Below are 15,780 nucleotides of genomic sequence, written 5' to 3' on the forward strand. Positions count from 1 at the left end.
GTAAACACATTCGAATATAGTACAGGTCCAAATTCAAAGTTGCCGGGAAATATGGAAACGACAGAACTTAAAAGGCATGCCTCGTAATTTATGACAAAAGTTACTTTTATTAAACTAATAGTTAATTAGAGTAATATATTTGTAAGAGCAATGTGTATTGGGTACACGCGATGTATTACAGTCGCGTTATAATTTGTCACGCTTACGAAAAAATAACGAAATCAGCCGGACTCCAACAAAGTTGATTTTACAGAAACTTGAAAAACGAACGTTCTTATTTTAAAATTCTCCTCTGTGTTGAAAGGGTTTACGTACAGTAAGTTTTTCGTATTACATTTCGCAAACTTGGTTTTACCTAGTAGTGTTACCTCAGCGGGTAGGTTAGTGTTAATTACCGTGGTACATTCGAAACCTCTCTTCTCTCTATTTGCGCAGAACATGCCTAAGATCCAAAAGTTACGGCTTGAGCACACACATTGTTCAATGATCATCTACTTAAGCCTGAAGAAAACTTATCAATGAATTCTGCAGAACTTTTTATTTTCACACAGACTTTAGAATCACAGGTGATCACATTTAATAGGTTATTGTATGATAATTGCATACAGTAAGACGGTTGGTCGAATGATAACAATTCATAATCATTTCTGAACTTGAACTTTAAAAACCTATGTTGAATATTTGTTTCACTTCGATGCGCCTAGCGGATAATCAAAGTTATTCATTTGTTTCACGTTATTAAACACTAAAAATGAGCTAAGGATTAAGTTTACAGACCCTGCTGAGAAATTTGAGACAAGAAACTCTTCCGGGTTTTTTGGGCCATAAGCTATTAAGTCAACGATTTGATTTAATCTGAATTTTATGAATCTAAATCTAAGAATCTAATTAAAAGTTTATGATCGTTATAAAATTCTGTATCATATAATTATGCCATTATTTATTCATATGTTTCTAGTATAAATAGCCTATTATCCCAATGGCACATATTTAAGATACTTTGTCTTCGGAATTTAAAATATTAGTGTTGATATGTAAATGAAGTATTGATAAAGGTACTGAAACGCCTTGAAAAACACTTCTAAAGAAGGCTTCATGTATTGTGATTGACGACAAAAGAACCTCGAATACGGTCAGTCGATTGATAACAAGGATAACATTCCATTGTATGACTGGTGCCGTGTTTTAGTGTGAATTCTTGCATAGCTCAAATACATTGTATATTATTTATCATGAATTTAAGTTGGGGGACGATCTAGCTATACATAATATAATTTCCTTTGTGCAATTAAAAAAATCAGTGACACTGCAACCTTCTTAGGTCTGGCCCTCAGATTTCTGTATCTGTTTCATGACCATTTGTCAATCTAAAAGGCAAGTAAGTGATCAGCCTACTGTGCCTGACACACGCCGTCGACTTTTTGGGTCTAAGACATGTCAGTTTCCTCACGATGTTTTCTTCACCGTTAGAGCGAATGTTAAATGCGCACATAGTCCATTGGTGCACAGCCGGAGATTGAACCTACGACCTCAGGGATGAGAGTCGCATGCTGGAGCCACTAGGCTAATACTTCTCTAACGTTAGGCAGATAAATTTTATAAATTAATAAAAAAATCCATATATTATATAAATAGTAATAGGGTAGATAACGGCTTATGTTTTTGTTAATGTTCATTACTAGAAAAAACCTTTATCTTAATAGGTTTCAATATTATACACAGCGAAGTAATTAATACAATTTTGATTTATACTGTTTTTATTGTAAATCGTTTTCGCTCCAGGGATTGCTTTAAATACACTCAATTCTGTAGAGAGAAGGTTATGTAATCATATAGATTGTCAAACATTATATTTACGCAATATAATAAGCTTTGATTAAAACTTAATTGACATGCCGCTAAGTTATAAGCAAACAACGGGTGACTAATTTAAGCAAATTCTCTCATACGAATAAGATCGTGGGTGCTTTTCAAGTAGTTGATTGAACGTGGGTAATTTTGGCAAAGACCTCGGATTACCGTCTACAACTGGCAAGGTAATGCTTTATACGATCAATCACTGTGACAAAGGAATTCATTGTTTTTGCGGGATATAAAAAGTTTTAGAATTCACTCCGTGATTATTTCTCGCGTTGTGATACAGGTCGTAGATTCGATTTATGACAACTGTCACAGATATATGCTTTGAGAAATATTATACAATGTTTCTACAGTGAGATCAGTGGATAGTTAAGACAATTTTTGCTCTGTGACATGTGTTAAAAGATTATCCACAATATGTTAAACAAGATTGTATTTATAACGCGTTATATTTGATGAATGGAAGGAACAACACAAAAATAACAATAAATACAATAACTAACCTTAAAATCTAATAATTTAACTAAAATATATTATTAAAAGGTGTCCCTTTAGGCAAGGTTCCGAAAATATTGGCAGCGTTCCCCTTTTGAATACCTAGACTAAATCTTTGTCTGAGGTAGCTGCCAGCTCTTCGGTCTCCTGTGATGTCGATTAACCTTTTTAAATGTGTTAAAATAAGATCAATCAGATACGAATTTAAATATGCTATAGAAAGGATATACACGTGTGAAAATGACATGAGAACTTAAACGCAGCGCTAAACAGATCCATGTAACTTCCTCACAAACGAGTAGCCCTCAATATGCAGTACACAACTCAAGGGACTCTTTGTATTGAAGAAGTCGTATAGGTCCGCCAAGCTAATTATGTTGGAATAAAGAATATATAAAATAGCAAATAATTAACACAGTAAGGTAGCTAAAATGCCACCATGGAGTTGTTGAAGTTTTTCGTCTAAATCCGATACAATCTTTTAGGACCATTAAACGATGAACACAAATGTGAGATGGGCGTGTCCCCTGATATTTGTTTCTAGTCAACCGTTTACTGATAATACGTGAATAAATGACACATAAATGTCCCATGCCCAATTGTGAGGTTTGGGATCACTTTATTAAGGTTGGATTGATGACGTTCGCGAAGTAACTATTTGATATGTTTTGTTGTGTATTACATTTTTTGTACTACGAACACAGTAAGAAATTACGAATTAAGATTATCTCTATTATTTTCCTTGATTAAAAATAACTTAATTAGATTTCATTGTTGAGCTGAGGCCAAATAAAACATTATTACATTATAGAGAAAAAAACACATCTATTTACAATCCATATTATTTGTTATATTCTTCGAACTGATTTTTCACTCATCTGGTCTCGGCGGGAATTTAACCAAGAAACTCCGAGTTGCAAATAGATTTTTCGTGTATTCGCGTAATTTACTTGCTAGTACGATTACGCACGCATATAAGTCCTCGACACAAGCACAGAAATATGTCTATCTCATGTTTCAGTCCCTTTTGGACTGGTACCTTCGGGTTACACATGTGCTTTAAGGACTAACCCTTCTTCTAAATTGTGCACTTTAAATTAAAGTAATGATCTGTCTCTTCTCATCACAGCGCCAACAGAATTTGTTAAAAAGAGACGAAAGACTTCTTTAGTCAAAAAACTACTAGACTTTTTATAAGTAAAGGTCACTGTACGGATCCTGGGTCATAGGGGTGCTTAAAATAATAGAAGATTTTATTTTTACTCTATACTAACTACTCGAATAACAATAGAATATAAGCGAAATAATGAAATGTTAATTGCTATGAAACCAATGTATGCAATGTCTCGGGGAGTAACTCCGACGATTTAGGAAATCGCCACGCTCATAACTACCAAACTAACAACTAACAAAACTAAGAAAGCCTGAGTGAGATGTACAGCCTTGGCTCGTACAGTCAACAAAGGTTAATAACGACAATAATGTAAATAATAGTTATTTTCATAAAATCGTATAGTATAAGATCCCGCTATACAACGACCTTCACCGAGATGCTTATTTAATGAAACGTATTTTATATTTAATTTAATATGTCAATAAATATAATCCATATGGGTTGTCTAGCAAATTTCAGTCCAGAGTATGTTTAATTAATAATTTAAAAAAAATATTTTTTTAAACATTTCACCGGTATGATTATTAGATAAATTCTATACCAATCGAAAGTATGAAGCCCATAGAATATGCAAACTTTATGCTGCCCATTCTTTTCCGGTCACAACTATCGGGTTGGCAGGTATAAACAGGTAAATCTGTACTAGCATTTGCAACGGTCTGTTTATTGAATGAAATTTAAATGAAATTAAAGATTATTTTATTCTGAACACGGTGGTATAGGGTTGGCTGCGAAAAATCAGTCCAGAATTGCGGTTGTCGAATTTTAAAAAGTTAAATATTGCTCCAAGTGAATGTGTGCGACTGAGAGGTCCCAACCGACCATCCCATGCGATAGAAGAGGACACAGCATAGCAGCTGTTTAAAGTCCGCCCACTTAAAGAAAGAGAGTGCGCATGCTATTTGGGCTTGGAAAAGAAAAGGATAGCGATGGACTCGTATATACTATGCATCATTTTGGAGTAGTTTATTATTTAAATAGAGAAATAGTTATTTAATTTTTTTTAATAAATTAATTATTTATGTGTATATTTTTTGTGACACTAAAGTATATATATGTCACCGTAAAATTGTAAACACCGCTAGATTGTAATCTATCTCGCGAGATTGTAAACTGTATGTAACTCACAGCTTTAGAATTAGTTATATGAAATTATTGGGAAGTAAAATTAATCTGTGATTGACCAAAGAAGTTTGAATGATAACTAAGTTAGTGTTGGAAATGAAATGAAAGAAAATTGAACTAATTTTTCAATTTTAATTTGTGTTTGAAGAGAAAATATTGTTACGTTTCAGATTTTTTTATTTTGATATATTTTTTTTTATCATGTGATGTCAGAATTATTGATTACCTACTAAGTAATAAATACTAATTTTTGAAGTGCATTCATTTTATTTGACCGATACCCTTGTTTCATTCCTAACTCTATGGACATATAACGGTCTACTATAAAGCCGACCAATCAGCGCTCGAGGTGCGTACCGTTTCACAATTTGACGGCTTCACTTCGATAGATTACAATCTACCGAATAATAATACGTTAAATTGTAAGCAGTACGCTGAGGTTCACAATCTTTCGACAGTTTATAATCTCGCGAGATAGATTACAATCTAACGGTATTTACAATTTTACGTTAACATATACATCTTTAGTAAAAAAGAAGGTTATAGTGATTCATATATAATACTACCCTGATTAAAAATATTGATTGAAAAAAATTAAAAAATTTACTACATGCAAATTATAAATCTATAAATGTAAACAGAGAAATTGAAATCAATTGAAACTATTGGAAAAAATTCAAAACCCATAAAAGTGAATTTTTTTAATCAGGGTAATCTTGCAAATTTTATTTTTATTATAAGAAGACAAAATAAAAAAACAACAATTAAAAAATTACTTCTATTTATTGTAAAAAATTAAAAATACAATTTTTTTTTTAATTATTCAGAATCCGAGTCATCGGACATATAGGCTCAAGTTTCACATATATTTATAGATTTATACCTAATTTGCATGTAGTAATTTTTTTAATTTTTTTCAATCAATATTTTTAATCAGGCTAGTATTATATATGAATCACTATAACCTTCTTTTTTACTAAAGATGTAAATATACTTTAGTGTCACATAAAAAATATACAAATAAATAATTAATTGATTAAAAAAAATTAAATAACTATTTCTCTATTTAAATAATAAACTACTCCAAAATTATGCATAGTATATACGAGTCCATCGCTATCCTTTTCTTTTCCAAGCCCAAATAGCATGCGCACTCTCTTTCTTTAAGTGGGAGGACTTTAAACAGCTGCTATGCTGTGTCCTCTTCTATCGCATGGGATGGTCGGTTGGGACCTCTCAGTCGCACACATTCACTTGGAGCAATATTTAACTTTTTAAAATTCGACAACCGCAATTCTGGACTGATTTTTCGCAGCCAACCCTATACCACCGTGTTCAGAATAAAATAATCTTTAATTTCATTTAAATTTCATTCAATAAACAGACCGTTGCAAATGCTAGTACAGATTTACCTGTTTATACCTGCCAACCCGATAGTTGTGACCGGAAAAGAATGGGCAGCATAAAGTTTGCATATTCTATGGGCTTCATACTTTCGATTGGTATAGAATTTATCTAATAATCATACCGGTGAAATGTTTAAAAAAATATTTTTTTTAAATTATTAATTAAACATACTCTGGACTGAAATTTGCTAGACAACCCATATGGATTATATTTATTGACATATTAAATTAAATATAAAATACGTTTCATTAAATAAGCATCTCGGTGAAGGTCGTTGTATAGCGGGATCTTAGACCAGTAATGCGATTTCAAATTGATTCAATATCGCTTTCAAATCCCGACCACGTAGAGAATAATAAACATACTATTTGCGTCTTGGTATTCTGAATATAAACAATATGCTCTACATAAATGATATTCAATTGATATTTAAATTGGTACACGTCATGATTTAATAATCTTGTCTTGCAGTTAAGTTCTTGTATGAAAATGAATAGAAGCTATTTAAACTTTGCTTAGAGCAGTGTTGGTCTAGTGGCTTCAGCGTGCGACTCTCATACCTGAGGTCGTAGGTTCGATCCCCGGCTGTGCACCAATGGACTTTCTTGCTATGTGCGCATTTAACATTTGCTCGAACGGTGAAGGAAAACATCGTGAGGAAACCGACTTGACGACGACCGACTCAAAAAGTCGACGGCGTGTGTCAGGCACTGGAGGCTGATCACCTACTTGCCTATTAGATATAAAAATGATTCAGAAATCGGAGGCCAAGACCGAAAAAACGTTCAAGATTTTCATAGTGATTTGTTATGTATAGACTTATAGTATGTACAAACAAACCCAAAAGATGTTTTAAGCCCGCATTTATTATTTTAAATACCAATGTTAATATATCTTGAATTCAATTATATGATAGATAAGACATATTATCTATGTTAATTAAGGACAATCAAACCCCTATGAAAATATGTTAGAAAAATCGCAGCGCTATTCAGATCCATGCAGTTTCCTCACAATCGAGTAGACTGCAATATCGCAGCACAGAACTCACTAGATTACTCTTTGTATTGTAGAATATGGCTTTAATATTTATTTATTATAAAATGTAAGGTTATTCATTATTATCATTCTGCAATGAATGATTCTACAAAATTCACTGAGACTTCTCTGCTGAGTTCACTGATATTAATTAAATTACATATATATCTATATGACTGTACCATATGTTTGTCTTAGCAACATTCAATATGACAATTATTATCAATGACTTATATTTCTGCGACCTTGACCAAAATAAAGTAATCTCCATCATTAATTTTAATCACTTTATATGACAGCTTGTATGCTTAACAACTGCATGTTAATTGCACTATAAATATTATGTGTTATATGTATACATTAAAGTCAATTGTGATGTCTAAAAATCCTGCTGTGATCAAAACAATTACTGCTGGGCATTGAACTAAGGGCCATAAAAGTATATACAATTTAGAGAACAAATTCGTTCCCTGCCTCATAAATGAGCCAATAAAACTCGCTCTAATAAAATTCACTTTATCAAATTTAATTTGATTTCGTTCTAACTTTATCGTTAATCTGCTGTATGATTCAAATTCGACATTGATTTCGAACCAAAACTCCTCAAAGGTTAATTGTACACTGCCACAGGGACCAAACTTTCTAAATTTGTTTTAATTTTCTTTAATTCTTTTTATTATTACTTTGTAGGTTAAGCAAATTGTAAATACAAATTATACGTTTGTAGATTAATTCAAGGATCAATTATAAATTTTAAACTCCTCAATATTTGACATTCGGAAGTCATTCCTCAAGTCTTCTAAATTTTACTCTAAGTGGCTGACCATGTCTCAGAGGCGACAATTTCGCTAATATTATAATTCTCCTGTGTCCTTGGGCCTTTCATAACAACACCCACGCATGGTTAACTCGCATTCAAAATTAGTCTTTCATAAATCTGCGATTTTGTAAGTAGGTCACTAACGAATACCATAGACTCAGGTTTATAAAATTAGTGGGTGTATCCTAATGGTCAGCGTGAGACTGACAGAAACTTGCGAGTCACAGCGCAAGCGCAGGGTTGCCTATTTAAAAGTTATTATAATCTGATTTATTATGTAAAGTGTGAAAGAGATTTTCATGGCTACGTATTACGCTTGGGTTATTAAAAAATATGTGCAACGTACTAAATATTAACAGTTTTTTACTCAATCGAAATGTACACTAACACATTCTTTATGCGGTCAAATCACGGTTTTATTTGGACAACAACTGCTTTTACGATGTAGGTAAACATCGTGAAGAAAACTGGCTTATGTTAGAAACATCGTAGGTTCGATCCTCGGCGTGCACCAATGGAATATCTTTCTATGTGCGCACTTAACATGCTCTCGAATGGTGAAGGAAAACATTGTGAGGAAACCAACATGTCTTAGACCAAAAAAGTGGACGGCGTGTTTCAGGCACAGGAGCTGATCACCTACTTGCCTATTAGATTGACAAATGATCATGAAACAGATTCACATATAAGGCCAGACCTAAAAGAGGTTGTAGCGCCGCTGATTTTTTTGTATTCTTCTCAAGTATTATAGATTTATAAAATGACAATTATAGAAATTACGACGTTTATGTGTTATCGCTTATAATCTATGATGAACTAAATAAAGAGTAAGTACCAAAAAACTTCATAGACAAATCCTATATTAAAAAGCACTTAATCGAGTGAACTACTTGAACTGTACGAGAAAAATAAATGATTATGTCTGGGTATTACTGAGAAAAGAATAAATTAATAAGTAACGTTCAGCCCTAGAAAACACTGCGGTCATGCATTACGCAAGCCGCAGGTTACCGGCCCAATAAGTTGCTCCACATTAGCTTTGTTCTACGCTACTTGCAGTTTACAACTTTTAGCCCCATTAACAGCATTTTTGTGTCCAACTTAAATTTATCGTACGACTTGGCAATAAAGATATGTATCAAAAAATTTAGGTCGAATTTTCCATTATGTTAGAAAATTGCTTGTACTTACATTCACTACTAAATCCAGCCAGAATTATTATTAACTAATTGTTTTGGATTATCATATTACTGAATTTTGAAACGGTTAGCATATAGCAATTAGATGTTTACTTCTATGTTAAAAAGGCGGAGAGAGGCTCAATTAATGTTAAGTCATTCCGCTCACAACACGCAATGCCAGAGGGTTCGCGAGTGCGTTGCCGACCTTTTAAGAATTGGCACGCTCTTGTGCTTGAAGGACCCTAATTCAATTTGGTATGCAATTGAATAATAATATATAATACATATCCTTTTTGTTTGTATCTATGCCTTTCTGGTTTATACTTCAAATATGATTCTAGCTTAAAGCAGCAGCTCTACTTTGAGCAGTGTTGGCCATGTAAGCATGCGACTCTCATCCCTGAGGTCGTAGGTTCGATCCCCGGCTGTGCACCAATGGAATTTCTCTCTATGTCCCTATTTAACATTCGCTCGATCGGTGAAGGAAAACATCGTGTGGACACCGGCTTGCCTTGCCCAAAAACACGACGGCGTGTGTCAGGCACAGGAGGCTGATCACCTACTTGCCTATTATGGTCATGAAACAGACACAAAAATCTGAGGGCCAGACCTAAAAAAATTTTTGCGCCACTGATTTTTTTAAAACTAGTTTAAAAGCTTGAGGCTGGAGTTTTAAAAAAAAATGTTTATATGAAGCTAATAAGATTGCAAGAGGTCTATGTTCTTTTATCATAATATTATAGTTCAACAGACTAACATTTTGGAACCTTCTACAGCCTTGGATTTGAAACATGAGCTGACCCAGATAATGGTATTTTGATTCTTATCACGTTTACCATATGTTTTTGTTATCAATGCCACAACCCACTATAGTCATATTGTATTTCAGTACAAATAATGTTTTAAATCATTTCTAATTCATTTTGTTTTTGCAAATGCGTCCGGGATTCCATTTAAAGGCGATAGAAACGCGCTTACACGCTCGTATTACGATGTTTCACTGTAAATAGTCTTTACGAAATGCAGTTCTTAATTTTGTAATGGAAGAATTTATGTTTGCACATGTTGCCTTTTTCTTCACTACTATTGATGCGATTTCGAAAATTCTTTCACTTTTATACACATTTTTTCATTTTATGGTAGTATGGTATATATTTCATTTTTTTGTATCGGAAAACTAGTAACCATGGTAACTGATATGCCCTATACCTATAGTCCATGTTTCTGTCAAAGAAAACCAAGAAAAGTAGAGAACACTTAAAATCGTAGTTTAAGACTCGAGAAAGTCAATTATTATTATATTAATTGTTCTTGCTAAATATTTTGTTTCGTTACTATTGCTGTATACTTTTATAATGCAACGCGTTTGTAATATCTAGCGTGTATAACTCAGTCGAATAATAAAATACGATCTTATTTCTTTATTATGGAGCGAGGATATGCTGTAAGCATGCCTCCACAGACTATAAAATTTTAAATATCGAACGTCAGCGGTTTGTACCAAGGAGGTTATATTTGTTGCTAGACCGCGCTTTTTCTATAGTCTATGGCAAATTACTTCGCATCACTGCTTGCGTCGTTTGTGTCGTTTAAGTCACCTTTTATTAGTTATACAGAATACTCCTAATGATTAAGTATATTTAAGTTTATTTTATAATATTAGGTCTGTTATAGGTTTTTGTACTGATATGAGAAATTAAAATTTTACGGCCATTAATTTTAATTGAAAAGGCATAAGAAAATCCGGTAGACATAAAGAAAACAATTGAATTTTATTGTCGTCGTACGTAATTGATATAACAATTACATAATTATGTCCGGTGCCATATGTAGGTGAGTTGGAACTTCGTCCACTTTCACTGACTATCGAAAGTAAAGGTGATCTCAATAGCCGATATAATATTGATTTGTACGTAATAACCAAAACCATAATTATATAACGTAGATTATGAAACATATGTTTAATATTATTATTTACTAGCTAACAGTCGATTCTTTTTTTTTTAAATACAATAACTATTCGGGACACCGGTCTAGCTAGTAAGATAAAAAAAAGAAAATTGATAATACAACAAATACATTATGTCAAAAAAATAAAAAATTACCTTCCCGGAACCCCTCCACTAACACTTGAACTTTATGATATGGTATTAAAGTTCAAATTGCTTTTAAATATTATTATGAATATTTTGTATGGGACTATAGAAAAGTGTTGTTTTTAGACTTTTTCACTCAATTTTTTTTATTTTTCTCTCCTTAAGAACCACCGATTTATGAAGTCTTATCTTACTTTTTATTTATTAAAGTTTACCACACCATACATAATACTAAATCTACGGTATATCTTACAAACATTTTTATATAAAATGTATGACAATTGAGGTAAATACCAGAAATTTTTGTTAAGCACATAAAAAATTACCAGCAAAACTGCGGATATATCGAGATAGGCTAAGTGCCTAATTTTTAACAATGCTTTCTCTAAAACCGATCAACCCACTACCGAATATATCCAGCTCCGGAAAAGTACGGTTTAATCCGTTAAAATAGCAACAATTCTAAAGAGAGGTGCTTGAATGTTGGCTTTTGCAGAAGGGATTTGTTTTTTTTTAAATAACGTAAATAAATACTTAATAATCTAGTGGCGCTACAACCCTAAGGCCCGTAATCATGAACAAACTGAAATCTATGCGCAAGAGCTGTCAAACAATTTTGTCTGTTGCGTTGTTCTAAATATTGGCGTTACATCCGTTTCTTTAATAATTTTCAATTCATTGTTAATTATAATTAATATATTGTTGTGTTGATTGGAGTTTTTTCAGAAAATATAAAAAAATATATCGTAATGTAACCTTCACAAAGCTTACATCATGGTGTTATTACTGATGGTGTTTCAATTGAAGATGTTCTTTAATAATTTACCGGCTTTATATAGACCTCTATATGTTTCTAGAATAAGAATTAGACAACCAAATCCAGTGTAACTTGGTAAGAAATGTCATTGACACTAAAAACCACTTATTTGCTAAAAATTACAAGCAATGGAATGAGTTTGTTTTATCATAAGATAGAACTATTTAATTCTTCCAAGTCTCTAAGGCAAATGTAAATTGTGTTCCCGTTTAGCAGTAGTAGAAGGGAGTTTTGTTGTGAAGGAGGCCTAAATAAGACCGCCTAGTGGTCGGAGACCAGTAGGTCGACCTAGGTCTCGCTGGATCGACATAGAGGAGGAGGACTTGATGCAGCTGAAAGCTAGCAATTGGTGAATAGCACAGGAAGAATCTCATTTCGGAGGCTAAACCACTATTTGGGTCACAAAGCCATCGGAGTGTGTGTGAACGAGAAGGGAGTTCATTAGTCTATATTCTACCCCCTTCTGCTCGTACTAGATATACCAGATTGAATGGAAAGTTTTCAGTACTAAATAATGACAAAAGAAGACAAAGTAAAGGAATAACCTCAATATATACTAAGCGTTATTGTTTCAAAACCAAAGTAAATCTTTACTGACCTGCCATTAGAACAATACTAATTTAGTCATTGTTTTATGGGGTAGCCTTGAAACAAAAGAAGTAAAACAAAAGAAGAATTAAAGCAACATATATTTAGTTTATGTATTAATAGTTTTAAACTGGCTTCCGAAAAAACTATACAATTTGACGCCACAAACTAAATGTCCTATATTAGTTTAAAGATTACCTCGATTCTATTTAAAACTTCTTGATTGACAGGTCTTAATTAAGTATTGTAACGTGTATGTAGAGAATTATATGAAGCTAGTCAATATTAACTGTACCTACATGATTATATAATAATTTAAATCCGCTGTTATTAGAATACTACTGATATTTAATATAAATGTCATATACGACTTGACCAATATTGTTGTGTACTTAAGAACTCAACCAATCTCGTTCGTTATAAACTGGCCTCATTTTGCTATAAAGTTCCTTGCAAACTTGTTGTCTCTTTGCGTAATAGCAACGATACACTTTACCTCCAGGCGGTTCGTAGCGGTCCATTCTTCGGGTCGGTGTACTAACAAATCCGCACCAGTTGTCAATACAATCATATTGAAGATTAACCAGCATTGTTCCCGTTTTGAAAACAACGCTATCGATTTTGATTTGATCCTTCTGTTTCAGTACATCTCCGTAGGGTACAAAGCGGTTGAAGTCACATATTACTCTCTCACCTTCCTCGCATATAAATTCTTCTTGTGACAGAATATTGGCTTCTTTTGGTCGCACAATGTTGCCTGTGTCAATTAATTTAGCGTGTGACTCGTCCTTCTTATGACACACGCGCGCACCTTCAGAATACACTAAGCAATCAATTAGATAGAATTTTTTACCTGCTATGTTGTTTGATAGGAATAAAACTTTGTCTACGTTCTTGTAGTTGTTGTATTTGAGTTTTTGACATTTGTATTCATTGCTCTGTTGATAGCAAAACTTTAAAGGGTTAGATAATTGGGTTAGAGAGTAGACATTGACAGGTTCACATATGCCCGAGGTGCAGTTGTAAAATTTTCCTTTTTTGATGTTTGGTAGCAGTGGTTCGTGTGACGGGAGGTTGGGATTTTCGTTTTTCGGTGTAATGGTTTCGCATATGGGGACTCCCTGAAAATTTACTATTATTTTGTTGGTCTAATCGGGAAGAACTATTATTAGGTGAACGATTGGTATTTTGTTAATTCTATTGATGAAAAAAAATAGTATATGTACTTTCAAAATTTATATATGTATAAGACAGAGTTTCTAAACCTGCACATCACTTCCCAATTGGGTTTTTGAAAAAAAAAAATATTGAAGTTTTTTATGTATTTTAAAACTCAAACAGGATTCAAATATTAATTTTGATTTTGAAATAACTTTTGAATTATTGCGAAATAAATAAAACAAAAATAGTTTTGTTATAAAACTTATATATGATCTTTCCATTTATCACAAAAATTTTTTTTTTCAAAACCCAATTGCTGGATTTGCTTCACCTATTTTTTATACTTCCGATGTTTTCAGAAATAAAATGTTGACAACAAAAAGCTTAAGTAAGGAGAGTATGGATTTTTGACCGCGTTTCATTATGAACGAATAAATAAAAATAAATTATAAAATATATTGCAAAATAGTTACACATTGCGTAGAAATTTGATATATTCATAAGATTCTTTTCTAGAAAATTATTTATGGTCATAATTTGCATAGGAATGTGCGGTTACGTTTTATTTATGAATAAACCACATATATACAACCGGAAATAGATATAACTTCATTATACAAAGGTCTATATATAGATTTCATAAACATTTAAACTAGGTCCCCAAAAATACTTTTGAACTATTTACCTTTTCAATAATACATATAACATCTTTGTTGTATAGCTGAAAAATAAGTTAAGGTAAATATTATATTTGAAGTCCAAGTTAAAGTTTACCTCCTAATGGCACATTTATTCATCATCAGAAACATTATCACTGCACTGGGAATCGCAGGAAACGTTAAACGAACTATCTACGAATATGTTTAGTTAAATAATAAATAATGTCTGAATAGGAGTTAGGGAGCGTTCAAGTATTACCTACGTAACGCAATTTTTGGAGATTATTGACCCCCCCCATGTAACTCGCTGTAACGTTATTCAGTACCCAAGTACAGTACTGTACCCCAAGTATAGTAAAACGTTACGTAACCACCTAGTGACTCTTTAGTTACCTACTACTATGTGGTGTAAGTCGAAAAAAATATTAACAATAACGCGTAATTTAATCCCCGCCCCGCATCGTAACGTCTTACAAAAGGACACCCCCCCCCCCCTCCCAAAATACGTTACGTAATACTTGAACGCTCCCTTATTAAATTTTTCAATATTGTTATTCCTGCTACATTCAACAGATTTTTTTTTTAATTTAAAAAATAGTGTGCTACTCAAAGATTATGTAGCATTCCAAGTGATTGAATTTTTTAAATTGATTCAGTAGTTTTTGAATTTATTAGTTCGATACAAAAATACAAATCTCTTTTCACTGTTCAATACGACAGGATGACTACACGACTTCCATAGCTATTCTTAAAAATATCTCACTATCACGCGAAAACAATTGATATCAAAATTAGTTAATTAAATTTTCGCATGCGCAGATGGACAGCGCACCAAACCATCCTGATTTATTTCTCGTTAAAATGTACGTACATGTATGGTACACAGTTATGTGACGTCATTCGTTAAATAACGAATATTAAACGCTTACCGCATTAACACTTAACAATAAATATGTGAGAATACCAAAAGTGAAACTCATGTCTGCCTTAAAGAAAAACACGCTTCATTGGTTATTAATAGTTCATGCATTTTATGGGTATTGATTTTTAATTGGTATATGAGAATAAACATAAAATTTACTAAACCTATTCGAGTCAGGGCGTTATATGTGAAAGCGCTCTCTAGCATTTCTTAATTTTGAGCGTTGCAACTATTAAAATCCAGTCCAATTCAGACGAATGCGCGTTTAAGGATTCAAAAAAGCATTAGGGCGCTCGATTCTAAACTACATAACATATATTAGTCTTCATAGTTTTAGCTAGTCTGTCTCTTTTCATCACAGTGTAATCACAAAGAAGAGACGTGAGAGTACTTTAATTACAAGAGTGTAATTACATTGATTAGGTTTTATGTACATT

General features: G+C 32.7%; 2 protein-coding genes across 3 annotated transcripts in view; both read right to left on the bottom strand.

Moving 5' to 3' along the window:
* LOC125055853 overlaps positions 1-15,780 on the bottom strand; it is a 50,610-nt gene that overhangs the window by 22,579 nt on the left and 12,251 nt on the right. The gene's annotated exons all lie outside the window — the stretch shown is intronic.
* Positions 12,687-15,420, bottom strand: LOC125055854. 2 transcript variants are annotated; one of them, XM_047658503.1, is made up of 3 exons: positions 15,351-15,414; positions 14,448-14,483; positions 12,687-13,722 (listed from the first exon to the last, which is right to left on the bottom strand). In XM_047658503.1, exons 1-3 carry the CDS (start codon positions 15,399-15,401, stop codon positions 12,994-12,996), a joined length of 816 nt encoding a protein of 271 aa, XP_047514459.1. In that variant the 5' UTR covers positions 15,402-15,414; the 3' UTR covers positions 12,687-12,993. The 2 variants fall into 2 exon arrangements, 1 of the variants encoding a protein (XP_047514459.1); XR_007117960.1 differs by having other exon boundaries at positions 13,619-13,722; positions 15,293-15,420.

This window comes from Pieris napi, chromosome 14 (assembly GCF_905475465.1).
Source record: "Pieris napi chromosome 14, ilPieNapi1.2, whole genome shotgun sequence".
NCBI classification, from domain to species: domain Eukaryota; kingdom Metazoa; phylum Arthropoda; class Insecta; order Lepidoptera; family Pieridae; genus Pieris; species Pieris napi.

What these genes read in the sequence shown, in the direction of transcription:
- LOC125055854 (XM_047658503.1), bottom strand. Translation starts at nt 15,401, where the DNA reads ATGAGTTTCACTTTTGGTATTCTCACATATTTATTGTTAAGTGTTAAT. An exon ending in TATTGTTAAGTGTTAATGCG is followed by an intron (nt 14,484 to 15,350) that starts GTAAGCGTTTAA and finishes CTTATTTTTCAG; the next exon opens with CTATACAACAAAGATGTTAT. An exon ending in TTATATGTATTATTGAAAAG is followed by an intron (nt 13,723 to 14,447) that starts GTAAATAGTTCA and finishes GTAAATTTTCAG; the next exon opens with GGAGTCCCCATATGCGAAAC.